The following is a 22,559-nucleotide window of genomic DNA, read 5'->3' on the forward strand; positions in this document are numbered from 1 at the left end:
ACTACATCTATTTCTGGGCCTAAATTAAATTTGGCAGCCTCTACAAAGAACTGTTTTTAGAGACATGTTATACACTTTATTAATAATGTTCTGATATTCAGCCAGTTTTATATTTGACATGTTCCTTTCTGTTCATTCATTTAATCATAGATTTTCTTAGGAAAATATTATTTTGAATTATGCTCATTTATTATAATAAAACATTGTCTATATTGTATTATCTTTTTCCTTTAAAATCCTACTCAGATCTACTATTTTATTGTTGAACCATTTCCTGGAAACAACTTTTCAATCCCTTTATTCACCTGGATAAATTGTCAATGAATGAATGTCATTCATTGAATGAATGCTCACTGTCAGTGAATTAAAATCTGAACTCTTATAATATCAACATAAAAGTAATAATCATGGAAAGCAAAAAATAACAATCTCAACAGAATAGAAGAAAGCATTTGCTTTCTAACTGTTAGAAAAGGGAATCTATGATTGTCCTTTTTTTTTTTTTTACCTAACATAGAAAACAAATGAGAGCTTTTAAAAATATTATGCCATTTTTATACTTAATAACTATCCATTCTGTTTTTTTGGAAACAAGGAGGATAGAGGAACAGGTTAAATGATACCATGAGGAAACAATCAGACTAATCCAGAAAATAGAGTAGCCTACAAAACGTCTAGCCTGGACACTTCAGAAAATTCAGTGTCATAATAAGAGATAGGGGACTGTTATAGCATAACACCTAAGTATGATCATGAAAATTGATTGAATTCTGGTTAAAAAACAAAGCTTCTAAGACATTCCTTATAACACTAGTGAAGAAAGTAAGTGCATTAATAAAATGTACTCAAGAGTTAATGTGAATTATCAACATTGAAGAAAATTGGGGAAGGATAATTACTGAATTTTAATAGGGACTATATTTTTAGATAATATTATGGAATTATTGTTAATTTTCTTAGGTGTGATAGTAGCAGTATGATTTTGTGAGAATAAGGTCCATTTACTTAGGAGAAGCCTGCTGAAATACTTAGAGGTAAGTACCACGATGTCTGCAAGGTAAGTACCATGATGTCTGCAAGTAACTTTCAAATAGGTGAGCAAAAAGAGGGTGTATACACAAGCAATATTTTTAAAAAGAGAGAACAAATATGGGAAAATATAAACAATTATTTAGTTTGAATAGAGAGTATACTTAGGCTCATTGTATAGTTTTTAACTCTTCTGTATTTCTATATATTTGAAAGTTTTCATAATACAAATATTTTCTTAAAAACACAAAAAGACAGACTTTTAAAACTAGCAAGCTGCAACATATATACCTTGTTTTGAAGCCAATTTAACAAATCCTCTCTAAAAAGACATTTTTAAACGTAATTGGGGAAATTTTAATGTTTATTGGGTATTTTATGCTGTTATGAAAATGTCATTAGCTTGTCTAGTTGTGATAATTGAATTGAGGTTATTTTTTTAAAAAAGAGCCCATCTGTTAGAAAGGAAAACAAAAACCATTGACACTCACAAGAAGAAATTATCCAGCTGTTCTTGGAGATTTCCATGTGGTTCAAACGCATCAAAACTCAAGAAATATGAAGAGAGAGCAGTACAAGAAAGAGTAAGGAAAATAGTTCATTGCTCCTGAGCACCATCTTATTTGAATTCTGTGCTTTTCCTGGATCTCTATACTTTTTGGTAGGACTTGAGTGTGAGGATGGTAGCCTAACCACTGCCTAGATGCTCACATACCCAAGCTCTGAGTAAAAGCTGGGAACTGCCTAGTCTAAGTGCCTTCCCACTGCATCCTAGGACTAAGGTCTTCCTTCCAGTTTCTGAAATGGATTTTGTTTTTCCAGTTAAGAAAGATCCTCTTGAATCTGTGAGGAAATGTATAGAAAGGCTATTTTTCCATTTTTACCATGTGCTTATGAAAGTAGTGAAAAGTCCTTGAAATTCATGTACTGTGAGAGACTTCCTGAAAACATTCGACTTGTTGGTCAGGGAGAAAGGATTCGTATTTTCTCAATGTTTCGAAGAAAAAAAAATACTTGGAAAGGACGCAGGGTGGCGCTGCAGCCTTGGAAGTAAGAAAGCGACCAGCAAGACACTCCTTTAGCTAAAGATACTCTGTCGAAGAAGCAAGCAGGAAGAGCCTTTTTAAGTCGGTAGCTCCGGGAAATTGGGGCTCTAGGATTGTCCACGCATCCCAGTGTCTGCGAGAGATCGGGAGACAGATTTTGCACCAAAGCGAGTACGAGCTGGGTCAGGTGGCTTGGAAGGCTAGAAGGCGATGGAGACCGGAGAGAGAAAGGAACGCGTTCAAAAACAAAGGCAAGTCCTGATACTCTTTGTTTTGCTGGGTGTATCTCGGGCTGGTTCCGAGCCTAGACAGTATTCAGTGGCCGAGGAAACTGAGAGTGGCTTCCTCGTGGCCAATTTGTTAAAAGACCTGGACCTGGAGGTAGGCGAGCTAGCTGCGAGGGGGGCTCGGGTCATGTCCAAGGGGAAAAAACTGCGTTTGTTGTTCAATGGGCAGACGGGGGATTTGCTGCTAAACGAGAAACTAGACCGAGAGGCTCTGTGTGGCCGCACCGAGCCCTGTGTACTACCTTTCCAAGTGTTATTGGAAAATCCCTTGCAGTTTTTTCAGGCTGAGCTACGAGTTAGGGACATAAATGATCATTCTCCGATTTTCCTAGACGAGGAAATAATTTTGAAAATTTCAGAAAGTACCACTCCCGGAACTACTTTCCTAATAGAACGTGCTCAAGACTTAGATGTAGGAAGCAACAGTCTCCAAAATTACACAATAAGTCCCAATTTCCACTTCCACCTTAAATTACAACACAGCCCTGATGGCATAATATTGCCACATCTGGTGCTGGACAAAGCGCTGGATCGCGAGGAACAGCCTGAAATCAGGTTAACCCTCACGGCGCTGGATGGCGGGTCTCCACCCAAGTCCAGCACCGCTCTGGTCTGCATTGAAGTCTTGGATGTCAATGACAACGCCCCTGAGTTTGCAAAGCTGCTCTATGAAGTACAGGTCCAGGAGAACAGTCCCGTTGGATCCCAGGTTGCCAGCGTCTCTGCTAGGGATTTAGACATTGGAACTAATGGAGAAATATCTTACGTATTTTCTCAAGCCTCTGAAGACATTCGCAAAACGTTTCTAATAAACTCAAAGTCTGGAGAACTCCGTTTAACACAGAAACTAGATTTCGAATCCGTTCAGACTTTCACAATAAACATTCAGGCAACAGATGGTGGGGGCCTTTCTGGAAGTTGTGTGGTATTTGTCCAAGTGATGGATTTGAATGACAACCCTCCGGAACTGACCATGTCAACATTTATCAATCAGATCCCAGAAAACTCGCAGGAAACCATAATTGCTGTATTCAGTGTTTCAGATCCTGATTCGGGAGACAACGGAAGAATGGTTTGCTCCATCCAAGATGATCTTCCTTTCTTCCTGAAACCATCTGTAGAGAATTTTTACACCCTGGTGTCAGAAGGGGCTCTCGATCGAGAGACCAGATCTGAGTATAATGTCACAATCACCGTCACTGACTTGGGTACCCCCAGACTGAAAACCGAGCACAACATAACCGTGCTGGTCGCCGACGTCAACGACAACGCGCCCACCTTCACCCAAACCTCCTACACCCTGTTCGTCCGCGAAAACAACAGCCCCGCCCTGCACATCGGCAGCGTCAGCGCCACTGACAGAGACTCGGGCACCAACGCCCAAGTCACCTACTCGCTGCTGCCGCCCCAGGACGCGCACCTCCCCCTCGCCTCCTTGGTCTCCATCAACGCCGACAACGGGCATCTGTTCGCGCTCAGGGCCCTGGATTACGAGGCCCTGCAAGCGTTCGAGTTCCGCGTGGGCGCGGCCGACGCGGGCTCCCCGGCGCTGAGCAGCGAGGCGCTGGTGCGCGTGGTGGTCGTGGACGACAACGACAACTCACCCTTCGTGCTGTACCCGCTGCAGAACGGCTCTGCGCCCTGCACAGAGCTGGTGCCCAGGGCGGCCGAGGCGGGCTACCTGGTGACCAAGGTGGTGGCGGTGGACGGCGACTCGGGCCAGAACGCCTGGCTGTCCTACCAGCTGCTCAAGGCCACGGAGCCCGGGCTGTTCGGCGTGTGGGCGCACAACGGCGAGGTGCGCACCGCCAGGCTGCTGAGCGACCGCGACGCGCCCAAGCACAGGCTCGTCGTGCTGGTCAAGGACAACGGCGAGCCGCCGCTCTCGGCCAGCGTCACGCTGCACGTGCTGCTGGTGGACGGCTTCTCCCAGCCCTACCTGCCGCTCCCGGAGGCGGCCCCGGACGAGGCCCAGGCCGACTCGCTCACCGTCTACTTGGTCATTGCTTTGGCCTCGGTCTCGTCGCTCTTCCTGTTCTCGGTGCTGCTGTTCATCGCGGTGCGGCTGTGCGGGAGGCGCAGGGCGGCCTCGGTGCCTGCGGGCCACTTTCCGGGCCACTTGGTGGACGTGAGCGGCACCGGGACCCTGTCCCAGAGCTACCAGTTCGAGGTGTGTGTGACGGGAGACTCAGGGAGTAATGAGTTTAAGTTCTTGAAACCAGTTATCTCCGATGGTCTCGTTCAAGACTGAGCGGGACTAGAGCAAAATTCCATTTGTGGGTATAGCTTAGGTTTTCCTTAACAGAAGAATAAAAAGTAGTTGTTTGGCTTGCTTTCTAAGAACATTTTTTTTTTGACGTGTCTTAATTTGTTTATATACTGGTTTTAGTATAATGTAGCTAGTTTGTTAATCCATGCGTATTCTTTTTTCATATGCTTTTTATCTTACTAATGCAATATCAATTGCTCCTTTTTTCCTAATACTTGGCCAAAAATAAATTCAAACAGGTTTATTTGAAACCATTTCAAATTCTATTTTACAAAGCAATGTAGAGAGTTCCAACACACCAATCTTACAATGAACTATATTGAATATATTCATGTAATGCTCTGTATAATGCTCCTAAAGTTGCTTTGTCAATGGTAATGAAGTTTGAGGATAGATAAGGATGTATTTTCTTTGAGACATATTGGTGTACCATTTTTTATAGGTACAGGACTTAAATGAAAGTAATACATTTGATCGTTTTCTGTATTGGCATTTGCAATTAATATTTCAATATTACACATGTTTATACTGGCTATAGGTGGACAAAAATTAAAGAACTATAAGACAACTTTCTCTCAGGTTTGCCTAAAGTGCATTTATGATAACTGAGAAAAAAATTAAACTCAAGCCATTTTAAACAACTGATTGAAGTTTTCCATTTGGCATTAAGACATTAGTAAGGCATGTGGTGGGCGACAATTCACTTTGTAAATTCTGATATGTAAATGTTAACAATCTCAGGGACATTTATTTAGTTAGTTATTTTTCTTCTTTTAACTTTTTATTTTGATATAATTTCACACAGAGAAGAACAGTAAACAGAATTCCTGTATAACCTTTGACCAAATTTCCCGAAAGTTAGCATTTTAGAATCATTTTTGTTTTATCCTTTTCTTTCTGTTCTTTTTTTCTTGCAATTTTATTGAGATATAGTCACATACCATACGGTCATCCAATGTCAACAATCAGTTGTTCACCATATCATCACAGTTGTGCATTCATCACCACAATCAATTCCCAAACACTTTCATTACTCCAAAAAATAAATAAATAAAAGTAAAAAAGAACACCAACCCCCTCCCCCCATTATTTATTCACTTCTTTGAGGGACATTTATTTTTTAATTCAAGAGACCACATATATATATATACACGATCTCTAAATGTGTTTTTGTAAAAGTAGCAACCCAACCAGTCCTACTCTACTGTTAATACCTAGTGACATTTATGTGGTGATAGATGAGGGAAATATTTTCTTTGATTGAGGATTATGTATGGTCCTTCTGGTATAAACACTGTCCATCCATAACTGCATTCTACTTTCTACAGTTTAGTTTAAAGAAGATGTACAAAGAATAGAGAGTTCTAAAGAGGAGAGAGCAGTATCATGAAAGTCAAAATTAGCTGCGATTAAGAATAAAATCTGGAAGCAATCAAGACATCAAATTTTCATAGTTATTTTGAGTGAAATAAGAAAAGCTGATTTTTAAGTAACAAAATATTTAGAGGCTAAAGAAACTTATTAGGAAACAATAAATTTTCTTCTCATAGGCATTTTCTCATCCAGAGAGAACTTTCTGGGAATTGTATATAATACAGACCAGAAGAGAACTGAAATTTCTTGAAGATTTTGGAAATTCCCAAAAGGGAAAAATAATTTAAGATTGCCATGCCTTCAATCATACCTTAAAGTCTCGTTATGAGCAAATTGGAATAGTATCATCTTATATGACTGATAGTCAAATTCAAATTTTTATGACTCCTTGATAATCAGGAGAAAGAATATTTCCTTTTACTAATTACTTTATAGAGCTGTTTGAATCTGGCTCTTACAGTCAGTTTTTTTTCTTCTTTTCACACTAAGCTGTGTTTTCATGATGATCAACAAGAAGGCAGAGAATTCTGACCAAGACTTCTCTTTATTTGGCTGGTTTAGTCCCAGGTTGTACAAAGCCAGAGAGCTATTGTGGAAAGTAGAGGATAATTCTTTTAAAAATTATCATTATAGCAGTTGTAGGTTTACAGAAACATCATGCAAGAAGTACAGTGATCCCATATACCCTACATACACACACACACACACACACACACACACACACACACACACACAGTTTTTGTATTAGTGTGGTAGCTTTGTTACAATTCGTGAAACAATATAATTATGCTATTAACTTTAGCACACTGTTTACCTTGTGTTTTATAGTTCTCAGTGTGTGTGTGTGTGTGTGTGTGTGTGTGTGTGTGTGTGTGTGTGTAGAGTATATACAACCTGAAATGTCCCTCTTTTTTCCCTCTTTGGGGTAGCTCTTTTTTGACTAATGTGGTAAATGATCTGGGACTAAAGTTGGAGGAGCTATATGCTGAGGAGTTGTTTAGTCCCTGAAGGTAGAATGACAAGTATAATTAGTAACTCAGTTGGTAGATGAACTGGATTTATCCATTGTTAAGAAAGTGAACAGAGATTAGTAAAACTAAAAAAAATAATCTTGACTGAATTTGAAGATGGGAACAATCACCCCTTAGTCTTGATTCAAAATTCTTTTACTTCTGGGCACTCAGAAAGTTTGTACCCTTTTATTTGAAGGCAACTTCCCAAAATTTCTTTATTTAAAAGTATTTCATTAAGTACGGGAACCATATGTATAGTACTATTGCTGTTACATTTGGGGTTGAAAGTCTGGCACAAGGTGAAAAGGATGACTTTCTATATTAATAATTTTCTAGTATTTTTTCTTCTAAGAGAACTCTGCATAAATCTATTACTGCAAATTATATCCAAATTGACCTTATGCTGATATTCAAATTTTCAAAAAGTAAGAGAAATTGAAGAAAAATCTACACACATACCCCAAATACCCTAGATGACCTCACTAGACTCTAGGGATATTAAAAGTAGTGTGTGTTTCTGTCTTCTTCAAACGTTTATCTCCAGCACATGGCAGAATGCCTCCTACATAGTAAATATGCAATTCGATTTGCTGAATAAGTAATTTGAAAAATATCTGAGAAATCAATGAACTTTCCAAGGACTTGTTGACTTGGAATTTAGCTCCACACTGAAATTCAAAAGAACTGTCTTCATTCACAAATGGATGAGAATAATCCCAATCTCCACAGTGTCAACATATTATTTAATGGTGTCCTTGGGCTTTGTTGTGATTTCTGGAAACTCAGGTAAATATAAAATAATATATTAATCTCCTGATGGGTTCCAAATTGAGTTTTGTTCACATCTTTGATTCCAATGACAAAGAAGAGATGAAATACAAATAACTTATAAAATTAATAGCAAATTCCAAGATTTTTCTGTTCACCTAATTATCTTCCTGAAATCTGAATTTAAATTCCCTGGCCTCTAATAGACATTTATATTAAACTTTGGTTCGTCTTCATGGTATCAAAAATAAATGATATTTGCAAGTCCCCAAAAGCTTCAAAAAATTAAATAACTGATCATTCATTTACTCTCAAACATAATTCTAGACAGTGTATTCTCTCTTTAAATATATCAATTCATAAATAGTCTAAATATTTCCTTGAAATTCACAATTCAGTTTTTAACACTGAAAGGTATGACAATGTTAAATATTTGTGTGGAGTTGTTAAAAGACTTAAGTATATTCAAATATCAGTCATCAAAACAGTGAAGTAATTTGCCATGCTTTTCATAAATCTCCCTTAATCCTTAAATGCTGTTTCCTTGCAAATGAGGACATTACAAATATGACAGTTTTGCTATACATTCCACTATTTTATTCTAGCACTATTTTTTCTTCTTGGAGTAGATTGTTATGCTTTTTGAAATCCAGGAATCTATTAGTCATAATTCAGAGTTATTATTATTCTACTGTTCATTCCCTTCACCAGTAGTTTGGCTGATCATAGATTTTTAAATTTAAACTCATTTTTATTCTGTTCTTTGTTTTCTGGTATCCAACACTGTTGATGAAAAGTCTAATGTAAGTCTTGTTATCATTCTTTTGTAAACCTCTTCTTTTAAGTTTTTTTTCCTTGATTCTTGATGTTCTGTTATTTGCTAGGTCCCAACCTGAGAGTCACCCAATATACTGAATTGTTTCATTAGCTATATTTTTCTGTTTCAAATTTTCCATTTGGCAGATTTTCACAACTTGTTCTTGTTCTACAATTGCCATTCCCTCCTTTCTCTGTTTGAGGCTATTAAATATTTTTACTCTTAAGTTCTGTCCTTACTTTCTGAATCTCTATTTTTTAAGGTATTCATTATTTCATTTGTTGAGTCTATTTTTCATGATGTTTGTCTTCCACATGTTCTTGGTCACATTTTATTGAAAACTCATCTCCTATTGGAAGGTTCCCTCATATCAGCACTGTTTTTTTTTTAAATTATGTATGTATGTATGTATCTATTTTTATTAGATGGGTTGTAGGTTCACAGAACAATCATACATAAAATACACTACCCCACCATCAACACCTGGCATTGGAGTGGGACATTTGTGACAATAGACAGCAGCACATTTTTATAATTGCACTGTTAATTAAAGTCCATGGTTTAACTTAGGTTTCATTATTTGTATAGTGTAGTGTCACAGATATTTTTTTTTAATTTTATTCTGTTACCATGTATACAATCTGACATTTCCCCCTTTTAATCACATTCAGATTATATTTCAGTGCTGTTGATTGCATTCACGATGTGGTACCATCATCACCATCCATTACCAGAATATTTCCATCATTCTAAATAGGAACTGTACATTTTAAGCCTTAACTTCCCACCCCATCCCCTAGTAACCTCTTTTCTAGATTCTGACTCTATGATTTTGTGTATTTGAATTGTTTCAAATCAGTGAGATCATACAATATTTGTTCTTTTGTATCTGGCTCATTTCACTCAACGTGATATCTTCCAGGTTCATCCATACTGTCACATGTATCAGGAGTCCATTCCCTTTTAAGACTGAATAATATACCATTGTATGTACATACCACATTTTATTTATCCATTTGTTGGTCGTTGAACACTAGGGTTGCTTCCATCTTTTGGCAATTGTGAATAATGCCTCTATGAACATCAGTGTGAGTCCCTACTTTCAATTCTTTAGGGTATATACTCAGTAGTAGGATTTCTGGGTCACATGGTAGTTCTATACTTAGCTTTCTGAGAAACTACCAAACTGTTTTCCACAATGGCTACACCATTTTACATTGCCATCAGCACTGAATGAGTGTTCCTATTTCTCCTCATTCTCTTCAACCTTGTTATTTTTCATTTTTAAATAGCTGCCATTCTAATGGGTGTGAGATGGTATGTCACTGTGGTTTTGATTTGCAGTACACTGATGACTAGTGACGAAGAATGTATTTTCATGTGCTTTCTGGCCATTTGTTTATCTTATTTGGAGAAATGTCTGTTCAAGTCTTTTGCCTATTTTTTAAATTGTGTTTTGTCTTTTTGTTGTTAAGTTGAAGAATTTCTTTATGTATTCTGGATATTAATCCTTTATCAAATATGTGGTTTCCAAATATTTTCTCTGATTGTGTAGGTTGCTGTTTTACTTTCATGATACAGTCCTTTGAGTAACAAAAGTTTTAATTTTGATGAGGTCCCACTTACTTGTTCTTTCTTTTGTTGCTTGTGCTTTGGGTTTACAGTCTAAGAAACTGTTGCCTAACACAAGGCCCTTAAGATATTAAGCTGTTTCCCTATGTTTTCTTCTAGGAATTTGATAGTTCTGGCTCTTATATTTAGGTCTTTGATCCATTTTTAGTTGATTTTTGTATATGGTGTGAGGAATGGTCCTTTTTTTTTTGCAAATGGATGTCCGGTTTTCCAAGCACCATTTGTTAAAGAGACTATTCTTTCCCAGCTGAGTGGTCTTTGCCACCTTGTCAAAAATCAGTTGGCCATAAATGTGAGGGTTGATATCTGAGATCCCAATTCTATTCCATTGTTCTATATGTCTGTCCTTGTGCCAGTACCGTGCTGTATTGATAACCGTGACTTTGTAATAAATTTTAAGATCATCCCCCATTAGATTTTAAATGCAATTTTATTGAGGTATACTCACAAACCATATAATCCACCCAAAGTATACAATCAGTGACTCACAGAATCATCATATAGTTGTGCATTCATCACCACAATCAATTTTAGAACATTTTCATTACTCCCCCCAAATAATAAAAATTTAAAAAATAAAAATTAAAAAGAATACTCAGAACATCCCATACCCCTTTTCCCCCCTATTATTTATATATATTTTTTGTCTTTATTTTATTACTCATCTGCCCATACATTGGATCCAGGGAGTGTCAGCCACAAGGTTGTCACAATCACACGGTCCCATGATAAAAGCAATATAGTTAACAATCATCATCAAAAATGAAGGCTGGAGAGGCGGGGCAAGATGGCAGACTGGTGAGCTGTATGTTTTAGTTACTCCTCCAGGAAAGTAGGTAGAAAGCCAGGAACTGCATGGACTGGACACCACAGAGCAATCTGACTTTGGGCATACTTCATACAACACTCATGAAAACGTGGAACTGCTGAGATCAGCGAAATCTGTAAGTTTTTGCGGCCAGGGGACCCACGCCCCTCCCTGCCAGGCTCAGTCCTGGGGGAGGAGGGGCTGTCAGCTCCGGGAAGGAGAAGGGAGAACTGCAGTGGCAGCCCTTATCGGAAACTCATTCTGCTGATCCAAACTCCAATCATAGATACACGGAGACCAGACACCAGAGAATCTAAGAGCAGCCAGCCCAGCAGAGAGGAGACAGGCATAGAAAAAAAACAACACGAAAAACTCCAAAATAAAAGCGGAGGATTTTTGGAGTTCTGGTGAACATAGAAGGGGGAAGGGCAGAGCTCAGGCCCTGAGGCGCATATGCAAATCCCGAAGAAAAGCTGATCTCTCTGCCCTGTGGACCTTTCCTTAATGGCCCTGGCTGCTTTGTCTCTTAGCATTTCAATAACCCATTAGATCTCTGAGGAGGGCCTTTTTTTTTTTTTTTTTTTAAATCCTTTTTTCTTTTTCTAAAACAATTACTATAAGAAGCCCAATACAGAAAGCTTCAAAGACCTGCAATTTGGGCAGGTCAAGTCTAGAGCAGAACTAGGAGAGCTCTGAGACAAAACGCAATAATCCAGTGGCTGAGAAAATTCACTAAACACCACAACTTCCCAAGAAAAGGGGGGTGTCCGCTCACAGCCATCATCCTGGTGGACAGGAAACACTCCTGCCCATTGCCAGCCCCATAGCCCACAGCTGCCCCAGACAACCCAGTGTGACGGAAGTGCTTCAAATAACAGGCACACACCACAAAACTGGGCGTGGACATTAGCCTTCCCTGCAACCTCAGCTGATTGTCCCAGAGTTGGGAAGGTAGAGCAGTGTGAATTAACAAAGCCCAAATCAGCCATCATTTCAGCAGACTGGGAGCCTCCTTACACAGCCCAGCAGCCCAGAACTGCTCTGGGGGGACGGCACTCACCTGTGACATAGCACAGTCATCCCTCAACAGAGGACCAGGGGGTGCACGGCCTGGAAGAGGGGTCCACTTGCAAGTCTCAGGAGCCATACGCCAATACCAAGGACTTGTGGGTCAGTAGCAGAGACAAACTGTGGCAGGACTGAACTGAAGGATTACACTATTGCAGCAGCCTTAAAACTCTAGGATCACCAGGGAGATTTGATTGTTAGAGCCACCCCCCCTCCCTGACTGCCCAGAAACACACCCCATATACAGGGCAGGCAACACCAACTACACACGCAAGCTTGGTACACCAATTGGACCCCACAAGACTCACTCCCCCACTCACCAAAAAGGCTAAGCAGGGGAGAACTGGCTTGTGGAGAACAGGTGGCTCGTGGACGCCACCTGCTGGTTAGTTAGAGAAAGTGTACTCCACGAAGCTGTAGATCTGATAAATTAGAGATAAGGACTTCAATTGGTCTACAAATCCTAAAAGAACCCTATCAAGTTCAGCAAATGCCACGAGGCCAAAAACAACAGAAAATTACAAAGCATATGAAAAAACCAGACAATATGGATAACCCAAGCCCAAGCACCCAAATCAAAAGATCAGAAGAGACACAGCACCTAGAGCAGCTACTCAAAGAACTAAAGATGAACAATGAGACCATAGTACGGGAGACAAAGGAAATCAAGAAGACCCTAGAAGAGCATAAAGAAGACATTGCAAGACTAAATAAAAAAATGGATGATCTTATGGAAATAAAAGAAACTGTTGACCAAATTAAAAAGATTCTGAACACTCATAGTACAAGACTAGAGGAAGTTGAACAACGAATCAGTGACCTCGAAGATGACAGAATGGAAAATGAAAGCATAAAAGAAAGAATGGGGAAAAAATTGAAAAAATTGAAATGGACCTCAGGGATATGATAGATAATATGAAACGTCCAAATATAAGACTCATTGGTGTCCCAGAAGGGGAAGAAAAGGGTAAAGGTCTAGGAAGAGTATTCAAAGAAATTGTTGGGGAAAACTTCCCAAATCTTCTAAACAACATAAATACACAAATCATAAATGCTCAGCGAACCCCAAATAGAATAAATCCAAATAAACCCACTCCAAGACATATACTGATCACACTGTCAAACACAGAAGAGAAGGAGCAAGTTCTGAAAGCAGCAAGAGAAAAGCAATTCACCACATACAAAGGAAACAGCATAAGACTAAGTAGTGACTACACAGCAGCCACCATGGAGGCAAGAAAGCAGTGGCACGATATATTTAAAATTCTGAGTGAGAAAAATTTCCAGCCAAGAATACTTTATCCAGCAAAGCTCTCCTTCAAATTTGAGGGAGAGCTTAAATTTTTCACAGACAAACAAATGCTGACAGAATTTGCTAACAAGAGACCTGCCCTACTGGAGATACTAAAGGGAGCCCTACAGACAGAGAAACAAAGAAAGGACAGAGAGACTTGGAGAAAGGTTCAGTACTAAAGAGATTCGGTATGGGTACAATAAAGGATATTAATAGACAGAGGGGAAAAATATGACAAACATAAACCAAAGGATAAGATGGCTGGTTCAAGAAATGCCTTCACGGTTATAACGTTGAATGTAAATGGATTAAACTCCCCAATTAAAAGATATAGATTCGCAGAATGGATCAAAAAAAATGAACCATCAATATGTTGCATACAAGAGACTCATCTTAGACACAGGGACACAAAGAAACTGAAAGTGAAAGGATGGAAAAAATATTTCATGCAAGCTACAGCCAAAAGAAAGCAGGTGTAGCAATATTAATCTCAGATAAAATAGACTTCAAATGCAGGGATGTTTTGAGAGACAAAGAAGGCCACTACCTACTAATAAAAGGGGCAATTCAGCAAGAAGAAATAACAATCGTAAATGTCTATGCACCCAATCAAGGGGCCACAAAATACATGAGAGAAACACTGGCAAAACTAAAGGAAGCAATTGATGTTTCCACAATAATTGTGGGAGACTTCAACACATCACTCTCTCCTATAGATAGATCAACCAGACAGAAGACCAATAAGGAAATTGAAAACCTAAACAATCTGATAAATGAATTAGATTTAACAGACATATACAGGGCATTACATCCCAAATCACCAGGATACACATACTTTTCTAGTGCTCACGGAACTTTCTCCAGAATAAATCATATGCTGGGACATAAAACAAGCCTCATTAAATTTAAAAAGATTGAAATTATTCAAAGCACATTCTCTGACCACAATGGAATACAATTAGAAGTCAATAACCATCAGAGACTTAGAAAATTCACAAATACCTGGAGGTTAAACAACACACTCCTAAACAATCAGTGGTTTAAAGAAGAAATAGCAAGAGAAATTGCTAAATATATAGAGACGAATGAAAATGAGAACACAACATACCAAAACCTATGGGATGCAGCAAAAGCAGTGCTAAGGGGGAAATTTACAGCACTAAACGCATATATTAAAAAGGAAGAAAGAGCCAAAATCAAAGAACTAATGCATCAACTGAAGAAGCTAGAAAATGAACAGCAAACCAATCCTAAACCAAGTACAAGAAAAGAAATAACAAGGATTAAAGCAGAAATAAATGACATAGAGAACAAAAAAACAATAGAGAGGATAAATATCACCAAAAGTTGGTTCTTTGAGAAGATCAACAAGATTGACAAGCCCCTAGCTAGACTGACAAAATCAAAAAGAGAGAAGACCCAAATAAACAAAATAATGAATGAAAAAGGTGACATAACTGCAGATCCTGAAGAAATTAAAAAAATTATAAGAGGATACTATGAACAACTGTATGGCAACAAACTGGATAATGTAGAGAAAATGGACAATTTCCTGGAAACATATGAACAACCTAGACTGACCAGAGAAGAAATAGAAGACCTCAACCAACCCATCACAAGCAAAGAGATCCAATCAGTCATCAAAAATCTTCCCACAAATAAATGCCCAGGGCCAGATGGCTTCACAGGGGAATTCTACCAAACTTTCCAGAAAGAACTGACACCAATCTTACTCAAACTCTTTCAAAACATTGAAGAAAATGGAACACTACCTAACTCATTTTATGAAGCTAACATCAATCTAATACCAAAACCAGGCAAAGATGCTACAAAAAAGGAAAACTACCGGCCAATCTCCCTAATGAATATAGATGCAAAAATCCTCAACAAAATACTTGCAAATCGAATCCAAAGACACATTAAAAAAATCATACACCATGACCAAGTGGGGTTTATTCCAGGCATGCAAGGATGGTTCAACATAAGAAAATCAATCATTGTATTACAACACATTAACAAGTCAAAAGGGAAAAATCAATTGATCATCTCAATAGATGCTGAAAAAGCATTTGACAAAATCCAACATCCGTTTTTGATAAAAACACTTCAAAAGGTAGGAATTGAAGGAAAGTTCCTCAACATGATAAAGAGCATATATGAAAAACCCACAGCCAGCATAGTACTCAATGGTGAGAGACTGAAAGCCTTCCCTCTAAGATCAGGAACAAGACAAGGATGCCCACTGTCACCACTGTTATTCAACATTGTGCTGGAAGTGCTAGCCAGGGCAATCCGGCAAGACAAAGAAATAAAAGGCATCCAAATTGGAAAAGAAGAAGTAAAACTGTCATTGTTTGCAGACGATATGATCTTATATCTAGAAAACCCTGAGAAATCGACGATACAGCTACTAGAGCTAATAAACAAATTTAGCAAAGTAGCGGGATACAAGGTTAATGCACATAAGTCAGTCATGTTTCTATATGCTAGAAATGAACAAACTGAAGAGACACTCAAGAAAAAGATACCATTTTCAATAGCAACTAAAAAAATCAAGTACCTAGGAATAAACTTAACCAAAGATGTAAAAGACCTATACAAAGAAAACTACATAACTCTACTAAAAGAAATAGAAGGGGACCTTAAAAGATGGAAAAGTATTCCATGTTCATGGATAGGAAGACTAAATGTCATTAAGATGTCAATTCTACCCAAACTCATCTACAGATTCAATGCAATCCCAATCAAAATTCCAACAACCTACTTTGCAGACTTGGAAAAGCTAGTTATCAAATTTATTTGGAAAGGGAAGATGCCTCGAATTGCTAAAGACACTCTAAAAAAGAAAAACCAAGTGGGAGGACTTACACTCCCTAACTTTGAAGCTTATTATAAAGCTACAGTAGCCAAAACAGCATGGTACTGGCACAAAGATAGACATATAGATCAATGGAATCGAATTGAGAATTCGGAGATAGACCCTCAGATCTATGGCCGACTGATCTTTGATAAGGCCCCCAAAGTCACTGAACTGAGTCATAATGGTCTTTTCAACAAATGGGGCTGGGAGAGTTGGATATCCATATCCAAAAGAATGAAAGAGGACCCCTACCTCACCCCCTACACAAAAATTAACTCAAAATGGACCAAAGATCTCAATATAAAAGAAAGTACCATAAAACTCCTAGAAGATAATGTAGGAAAACATCTTCAAGACCTTCTATTAGGCGGCCACTTCCTAGACTTTACACCCAAAGCACAAGCAACAAAAGAGAAAATAGATAAATGGGAACTCCTCAAGCTTAGAAGTTTCTGCACCTCAAAGGAATTTCTCAAAAAGGTAAAGAGGCAGCCAACTCAATGGGAAAAAATTTTTGGAAACCATGTATCTGACAAAAGACTGATATCTTGCATATATAAAGAAATCCTACAACTCAATGACAATAGTACAGTCGGCCCAATTATAAAATGGGCAAAAGATATGAAAAGACAGTTCTCTGAAGAGGAAATACAAATGGCCAAGAAACACATGAAAAAATGTTCAGCTTCACTAGCTATTGGAGAGATGCAAATTAAGACCACAATGAGATACCATCTAACACCGGTTAGAATGGCTGCCATTAAACATTCAGGAAACTACACATGCTGGAGGGGATGTGGAGAAATTGGAACTCTTATTCATTGTTGGTTGGACTGTATAATGGTTCAGCCACTCTGGAAGTCAGTCTGGCAGTTCCTTAGAAAACTAGATATAGAGTTACCATTCGATCCAGCGATTGCACTTCTCGGTATATACTCGGAAGATCGGAAAGCAGTGACACGAACAGATATCTGCACGCCAATGTTCATAGCAGCATTATTCACAATTGCCAAGAGATGGAAACAACCCAAATGTCCTTCAACAGATGAGTGGATAAATAAAATGTGGTATATACACACGATGGAATACTATGCGGCAGTAAGAAGGAACGATCTCGTGAAACATATGACAACATGGATGAACCTTGAAGACATAATGCTGAGCAAAATAAGCCAGGCACAAAAAGAGAAATATTATATGCTACCACTAATGTGAACTTTGAAAAATGTAAAACAAATGGTTTATAATGTAGAATGTAGGGGAACTAGCAATAGAGAGCAATTAAGGAAGGGGGAACAATAATCCAAGAAGAACAGATAAGCTATTTAACGTTCTGGGGATGCCCAGGAATGACTATGGTCTGTTAATTTCTGATGGATATAGTAGGAGCAAGTTCACAGAAATGTTGCTATATTAGGTAACTTTCTTGGGGTAAAGTAGGAACATGTTGGAAGTTAAGCAGTTATCTTAGGTTAGTTGTCTTTTTCTTACTCCCTTGTTATGGTCTCTTTGAAATGTTCTTTTATTGTATGTTGTTTTCTTTTTAACTTTTTTTTTCATGCAGTTGATTTAAAAAAGAAGGGAAAGTTAAAAAAAAAAAAAAGAAAAAGAAGGAAGAAAAGAAAGATGCAGTGCCCCCTTGAGGAGCCTGTGGAGAATGCAGGGGTATTCGCCTACCCCACCTCCATGGTTGCTAACATGACCACAGACATAGGGGACTGGTGGTTTGATGGGTTGAGCCCTCTACCACAGGTTTTACCCTTGGGAAGACGGTTGCTGCAAAGGAGAGGCTAGGCCTCCCCATGGTTGTGCCTAAGAGCCTCCTCCCGAATGCCTCTTTGTTGCTCAGATGTGGCCCTGTCTCTCTAGCTAAGCCAACTTGAAAGGTGAAATCACTGCCCTCCCCCCTACGTGGGATCAGACACCCAGGGGAGTGAATCTCCCTGGCAACGTGGAATATGACTCCCGGGGAGGAATGTAGACCTGGCATCGTGGGACGGAGAACATCTTCTTGACCAAAAGGGGGATGTGAAAGGAAATGAAATAAGCTTCAGTGGCAGAGAGATTCCAAAAGGAGCCGAGAGGTCACTCTGGTGGGCACTCTTATGCACACTTTAAACAACCCTTTTTAGGTTCTAAAGAATAGGGGTAGCTGGTGGTGGATACCTGAAACTATCAAACTACAACCCAGAACCCATGAATCTCGAAGACAGTTGTATAAAAATGTAGCTTATGAGGGGTGACAATGGGATTGGGAAAGCCATAAGGACCACACTCCACTTTGTCTTGTTTATGGATGGATGAGTAGAAAAATAGGGGAAGGAAACAAACAGACAAAGGTACCCAGTGTTCTTTTTTACTTCAATTGCTCTTTTTCACTCTAATTATTATTCTTGTTATTTTTGTGTGTGTGCTAATGAAGGTGTCAGGGATTGATTTGGGTGATGAATGTACCACTATGTAATGTTACTGTAAACAATCGAAAGTACGATTTGTTTTGTATGACTGCGTGGTATGTGAATATATCTCAATAAAATGAAGATTAAAAAAAAAATGAAGGCTAAAGCATTACAGTTCAACAGTTTCAGGTATTTCCTTCTAGCTTTTCTAGCACACTAGAACCTAAAAAGGAATATCTATACAACGCATAAGAATAACCACCAGACTGACCTCTTTATATTTGAAATCTCTTAGCCACTGAAAAACTTTATTTTGTTACATTTCTTTTCCCCCTTTAGGTCAAAAAAGGCATTCTCAATCCCATGATGCCAGAGCCAGGCTCATCCCTGGGAATCTTATCCCACATTGCCAGGGAGACTTACACACCTGGGAGTCATGTCCCACATAGTGGGGAAGGTAGTAAGTTAAGCTGCAGAGTTGGCTTAGAAATACAGGCCACATCTGAAAAACAACAGAGGTTCTCTGGGGGCGACTCAGGCATAGTGATAAGTAGGCTTAGCTTAGCCATTGGGGAGAGAACTTTCATAAGGGCAAGTCTATAGATTGAGGGCTTGGCTTATTAAATTGGGAGCCCCTGTTGCTTAAAAGAACAGCAGGAATCCCCCAGGTGGGGAAGCTTAATATTTCCACATTTCCCCCCAGTCCCTCAAGGGAACTTTGCAAATACTTTTTTGTTTTCTGCCCAAAATATTCTGGAATGTATTGGAGTATTACTGGTTTTAATAATCTAGTGAAAGGGAGATGGAGAGGAAAAATCTCCAGGTGGTTTCAGCTCCAGTTTCTGCAAGTCCAAGTCTTAGTTAAGAAGCTTAGCTCTCTTTGCTACATACAGGTAGAAGTATTGGACCAACCCCTACAGATGTGTCTGAACTGAGCCCAAGGTTCCCTTAGGTAGGACTGCTTTGCATTTTCCCTATGAAGCAAAAATCTCAGGGAATTCATTTTCTTGGTTGTCATGGTGTCTGCTTAGGTTGTAGACCTGAAAGCAAACAGAGAAATTTTTAATATTTTCATCTTCACAGTAAGCAAACTAATTCTGAGGAAGATTGAGTCTCATTGGTTGTAACTGAAATAATTGATGCATGGGGAATGCCTACTGGACAAAATCATGGTCTTAGTTCAGGAAATGAATATGTATAACAATGCACAGAAAGAGAAAATACAATCTAAAATACCTCCCCTGAAATAGTGGCTGTGAGTTTTTAGAAAATGGGACTGAATTCCAGTGATAATGCAAAACTGACATGTTCTATCCAAGACAATCTCCCACTCTGTTCTAGTGTGCTAATGCTGCTGGAATGCAAAACACCAGAAATGGATTGGCTTTTATAAAAGGGGGTTTATTTGGTTATACAGTTACAGTCTTAAGGCCATAAAGTGTCCAAGGTAACACATCAGCAATCGGGTACCTTCACTGGAGGATGGCCAATGGTGTCCGGAAAACCTCTGTTAGCTGGGAAGGCACGTGGCTGGCGTCTGCTCCAAAGTTCTGGTTTCAAAATGGCTTTCTCCCAGGACATTCCTCTCTAGACTGCAGTTCCTCAAAAATGTCACTCTTAGTTGTTCTTGGGGCGTTTTTGCTCTCACAGCTTCTCTGGAGCAAAAGTCTGCTTTCAACGGCTATGTTCAAACTGTCCCATCATCTGTAGCTCCTCTCTCAGTTCCTGTGCATTCTTCAAAGTGTCCCTCTTGGCTGTGGCTCCTCTTCAAAATGTCACTCACAGCTGCACTGAGTTCCTTCTGTTATGTCAGCTCATTTATATGGCTCCACTGATCAACTTAGACCCACCCTGAATGGGCGGAGCAACACCTCCATGGAAATTATCCAATCAGAGTCATCACCCACAGCTGGGTGGGGCACATTCCAAAGAAACACTCAAAGAAATCTAATCAACACTGATAATCTCTGCCCACACAGATTACATCAAAGATAATGGCGTTTGGGGGACACAATATATTCAAACTGGCACACCCTCCTTATGAAAATATCTGTCAAGAATTATTACATTCTTGTAACAGAGAAGTAAGTACTGAGTACCAACTCTGTCACCAGGGTGGGTGTCCTCCAGACAGAAGTACAGCATAACATAATCGTACTGGACTTTGACATTGATGACAACTCCCTGGTCTTTATCCAAACCTTGTTCACCTTATTAGTCCACAATAAAAGCAGTCCTACTTTGCAAATTGGTAACATCAGTGCCAAAAATAGAGGCTACCTAGGGATTGGCACTAAATTCATCTTCTCACTGCTGTCCGAGAACACATACTTCAACCCTATTTGGTATCAATCAGCATAGAAAAATGGAAACTTGTTTTCTTTGAGTTCCTGGTTTTTGAAGACCATGAAGAGTTTGAGTATTACAAGAGTTTGTTGCTCGCTGGGATTGTTACAGTTGGTGATTTTGGATTTTACTATCAACTTTCTGGATGACAAAGAAAACCCACTGCAAAGCAATTCTGCATTTTGTACTAAGCCAGTACTAGGTCTACTGGGACAGGCTACCTGGAACAAGATGGTAGCCTGGATGGCAACTTGGGCCAGAATTCATGACTACTTTACCAGTGACTCAAGGCCTCAGAGCCCTGGATGTTTAGCATGTGGGCCTACAACCTGAAAGTATGACATATGTGAAGCACATCTAGGTGACAGAGACACATAAAGCCATAATCTGGCATTGTTATCAAGGACAACTGGAAGCCAACTTTGTCTACCATGGTCATCCTACATACTGTTTAGGACCTCTCCCATACTTACTTTCCATTCCTTGAACCATCCACAGAAGCACACTCAAACTTTTAGGTCTACCATCTTTTGATTATTGACTTGGCTCAATCTTCTTTCAATTCTCTGTGCTCCTGTTTAATGTTTTCAAGTTTGGGAGGATGAACAGGAAACTTTTAGTGAACTGATGCTCATCAGAAGGCCCCTTTCTAAGCCTCTTTGGTATATCAGCACCACCAGGACTTAGTTACAGAGCCGTTAAGTGTGAGCATTTTCTTATTAGAATATCAAGTACAAGTGGGTTAAAATTTCTGAAGTCAGATTTGTTGGAAGATGCTGGAGTAAAGAGCTTCAGGACTTAGTCCTTCCACCAGAACAACTATTAAACAGGCAGGAACTTTCTGAACAACTATTTTGAAACTCCAGAGGCTAGAAGAACACTGTACAACATCCAGGGAAGAGTGGGAGAAAGAGGTTCATAAACTACAATAAAGAACAGTAAACTGGGTGGGTGGCTACCAATGCCCATCTCCCACTCTCGAGGCAGGCCACCATGGTGTCCAGCCCCTGGCTATCCCACTGGTGATAGAAAGGGACATAAAAATCCTTTTCCCCAAGACAAGTGGTGGACATGGCCTATCAGTGACCATGGCTTTTGATTAGCAACTTTGGATCATTGGAGACCCAGCTCTGAGGGAGACCACTGTTTTAACCCAGTAAGGACAAACGTAATGTCAGCCATTGTTTCAACCCATCCAGCTGAGTTGGGGAGACTTAAGATGCTATGCTTCCCCAGGGCTATGGGGGACAGTTAGTTGAAGGGCTGCATCTGCTGGGCAGGCAAAGAAAGTCCAGTTTTGTGGAACCATGGTAAAAGCTCTTGGCACCCTTCCTGATCCCTCTCCCAGGGCACTTTGGAACTAGTCTTTGTCTCCTTCGTGGGTCCCTGGCCCCGTTTGGGCTGGGAAGGACTGACTTGGGAAAGTCCTGTCCAGCATGCCCTATCTTCCAGAATTTGCCTCCAGGTAAATAGAAGCTTCGAAAACGTCTAACATATTCCTGCAAATCTAAAAGGATACATACATGTGTAGGGCTGTGTGTATGCCAGA

The 22,559-nt window shown here is 39.4% G+C and overlaps 1 protein-coding gene across 1 annotated transcript; it reads left to right on the forward strand.

Annotated features, from left to right (window-relative positions):
• Window positions 1-2,152: 2,152 nt before the first annotated feature.
• PCDHB2 (protocadherin beta 2) lies at window positions 2,153-5,252 on the forward strand. Its single transcript, XM_037801308.1, has one exon. The coding sequence runs from the start codon at window positions 2,286-2,288 to the stop codon at window positions 4,611-4,613; it is 2,328 nt and encodes a 775-aa protein (XP_037657236.1). The 5' UTR covers window positions 2,153-2,285; the 3' UTR covers window positions 4,614-5,252.
• The last annotated feature ends 17,307 nt before the right edge of the window (window positions 5,253-22,559 follow it).

Source organism: Choloepus didactylus, chromosome 13, assembly GCF_015220235.1.
Source record: "Choloepus didactylus isolate mChoDid1 chromosome 13, mChoDid1.pri, whole genome shotgun sequence".
Taxonomy (NCBI): domain Eukaryota; kingdom Metazoa; phylum Chordata; class Mammalia; order Pilosa; family Megalonychidae; genus Choloepus; species Choloepus didactylus.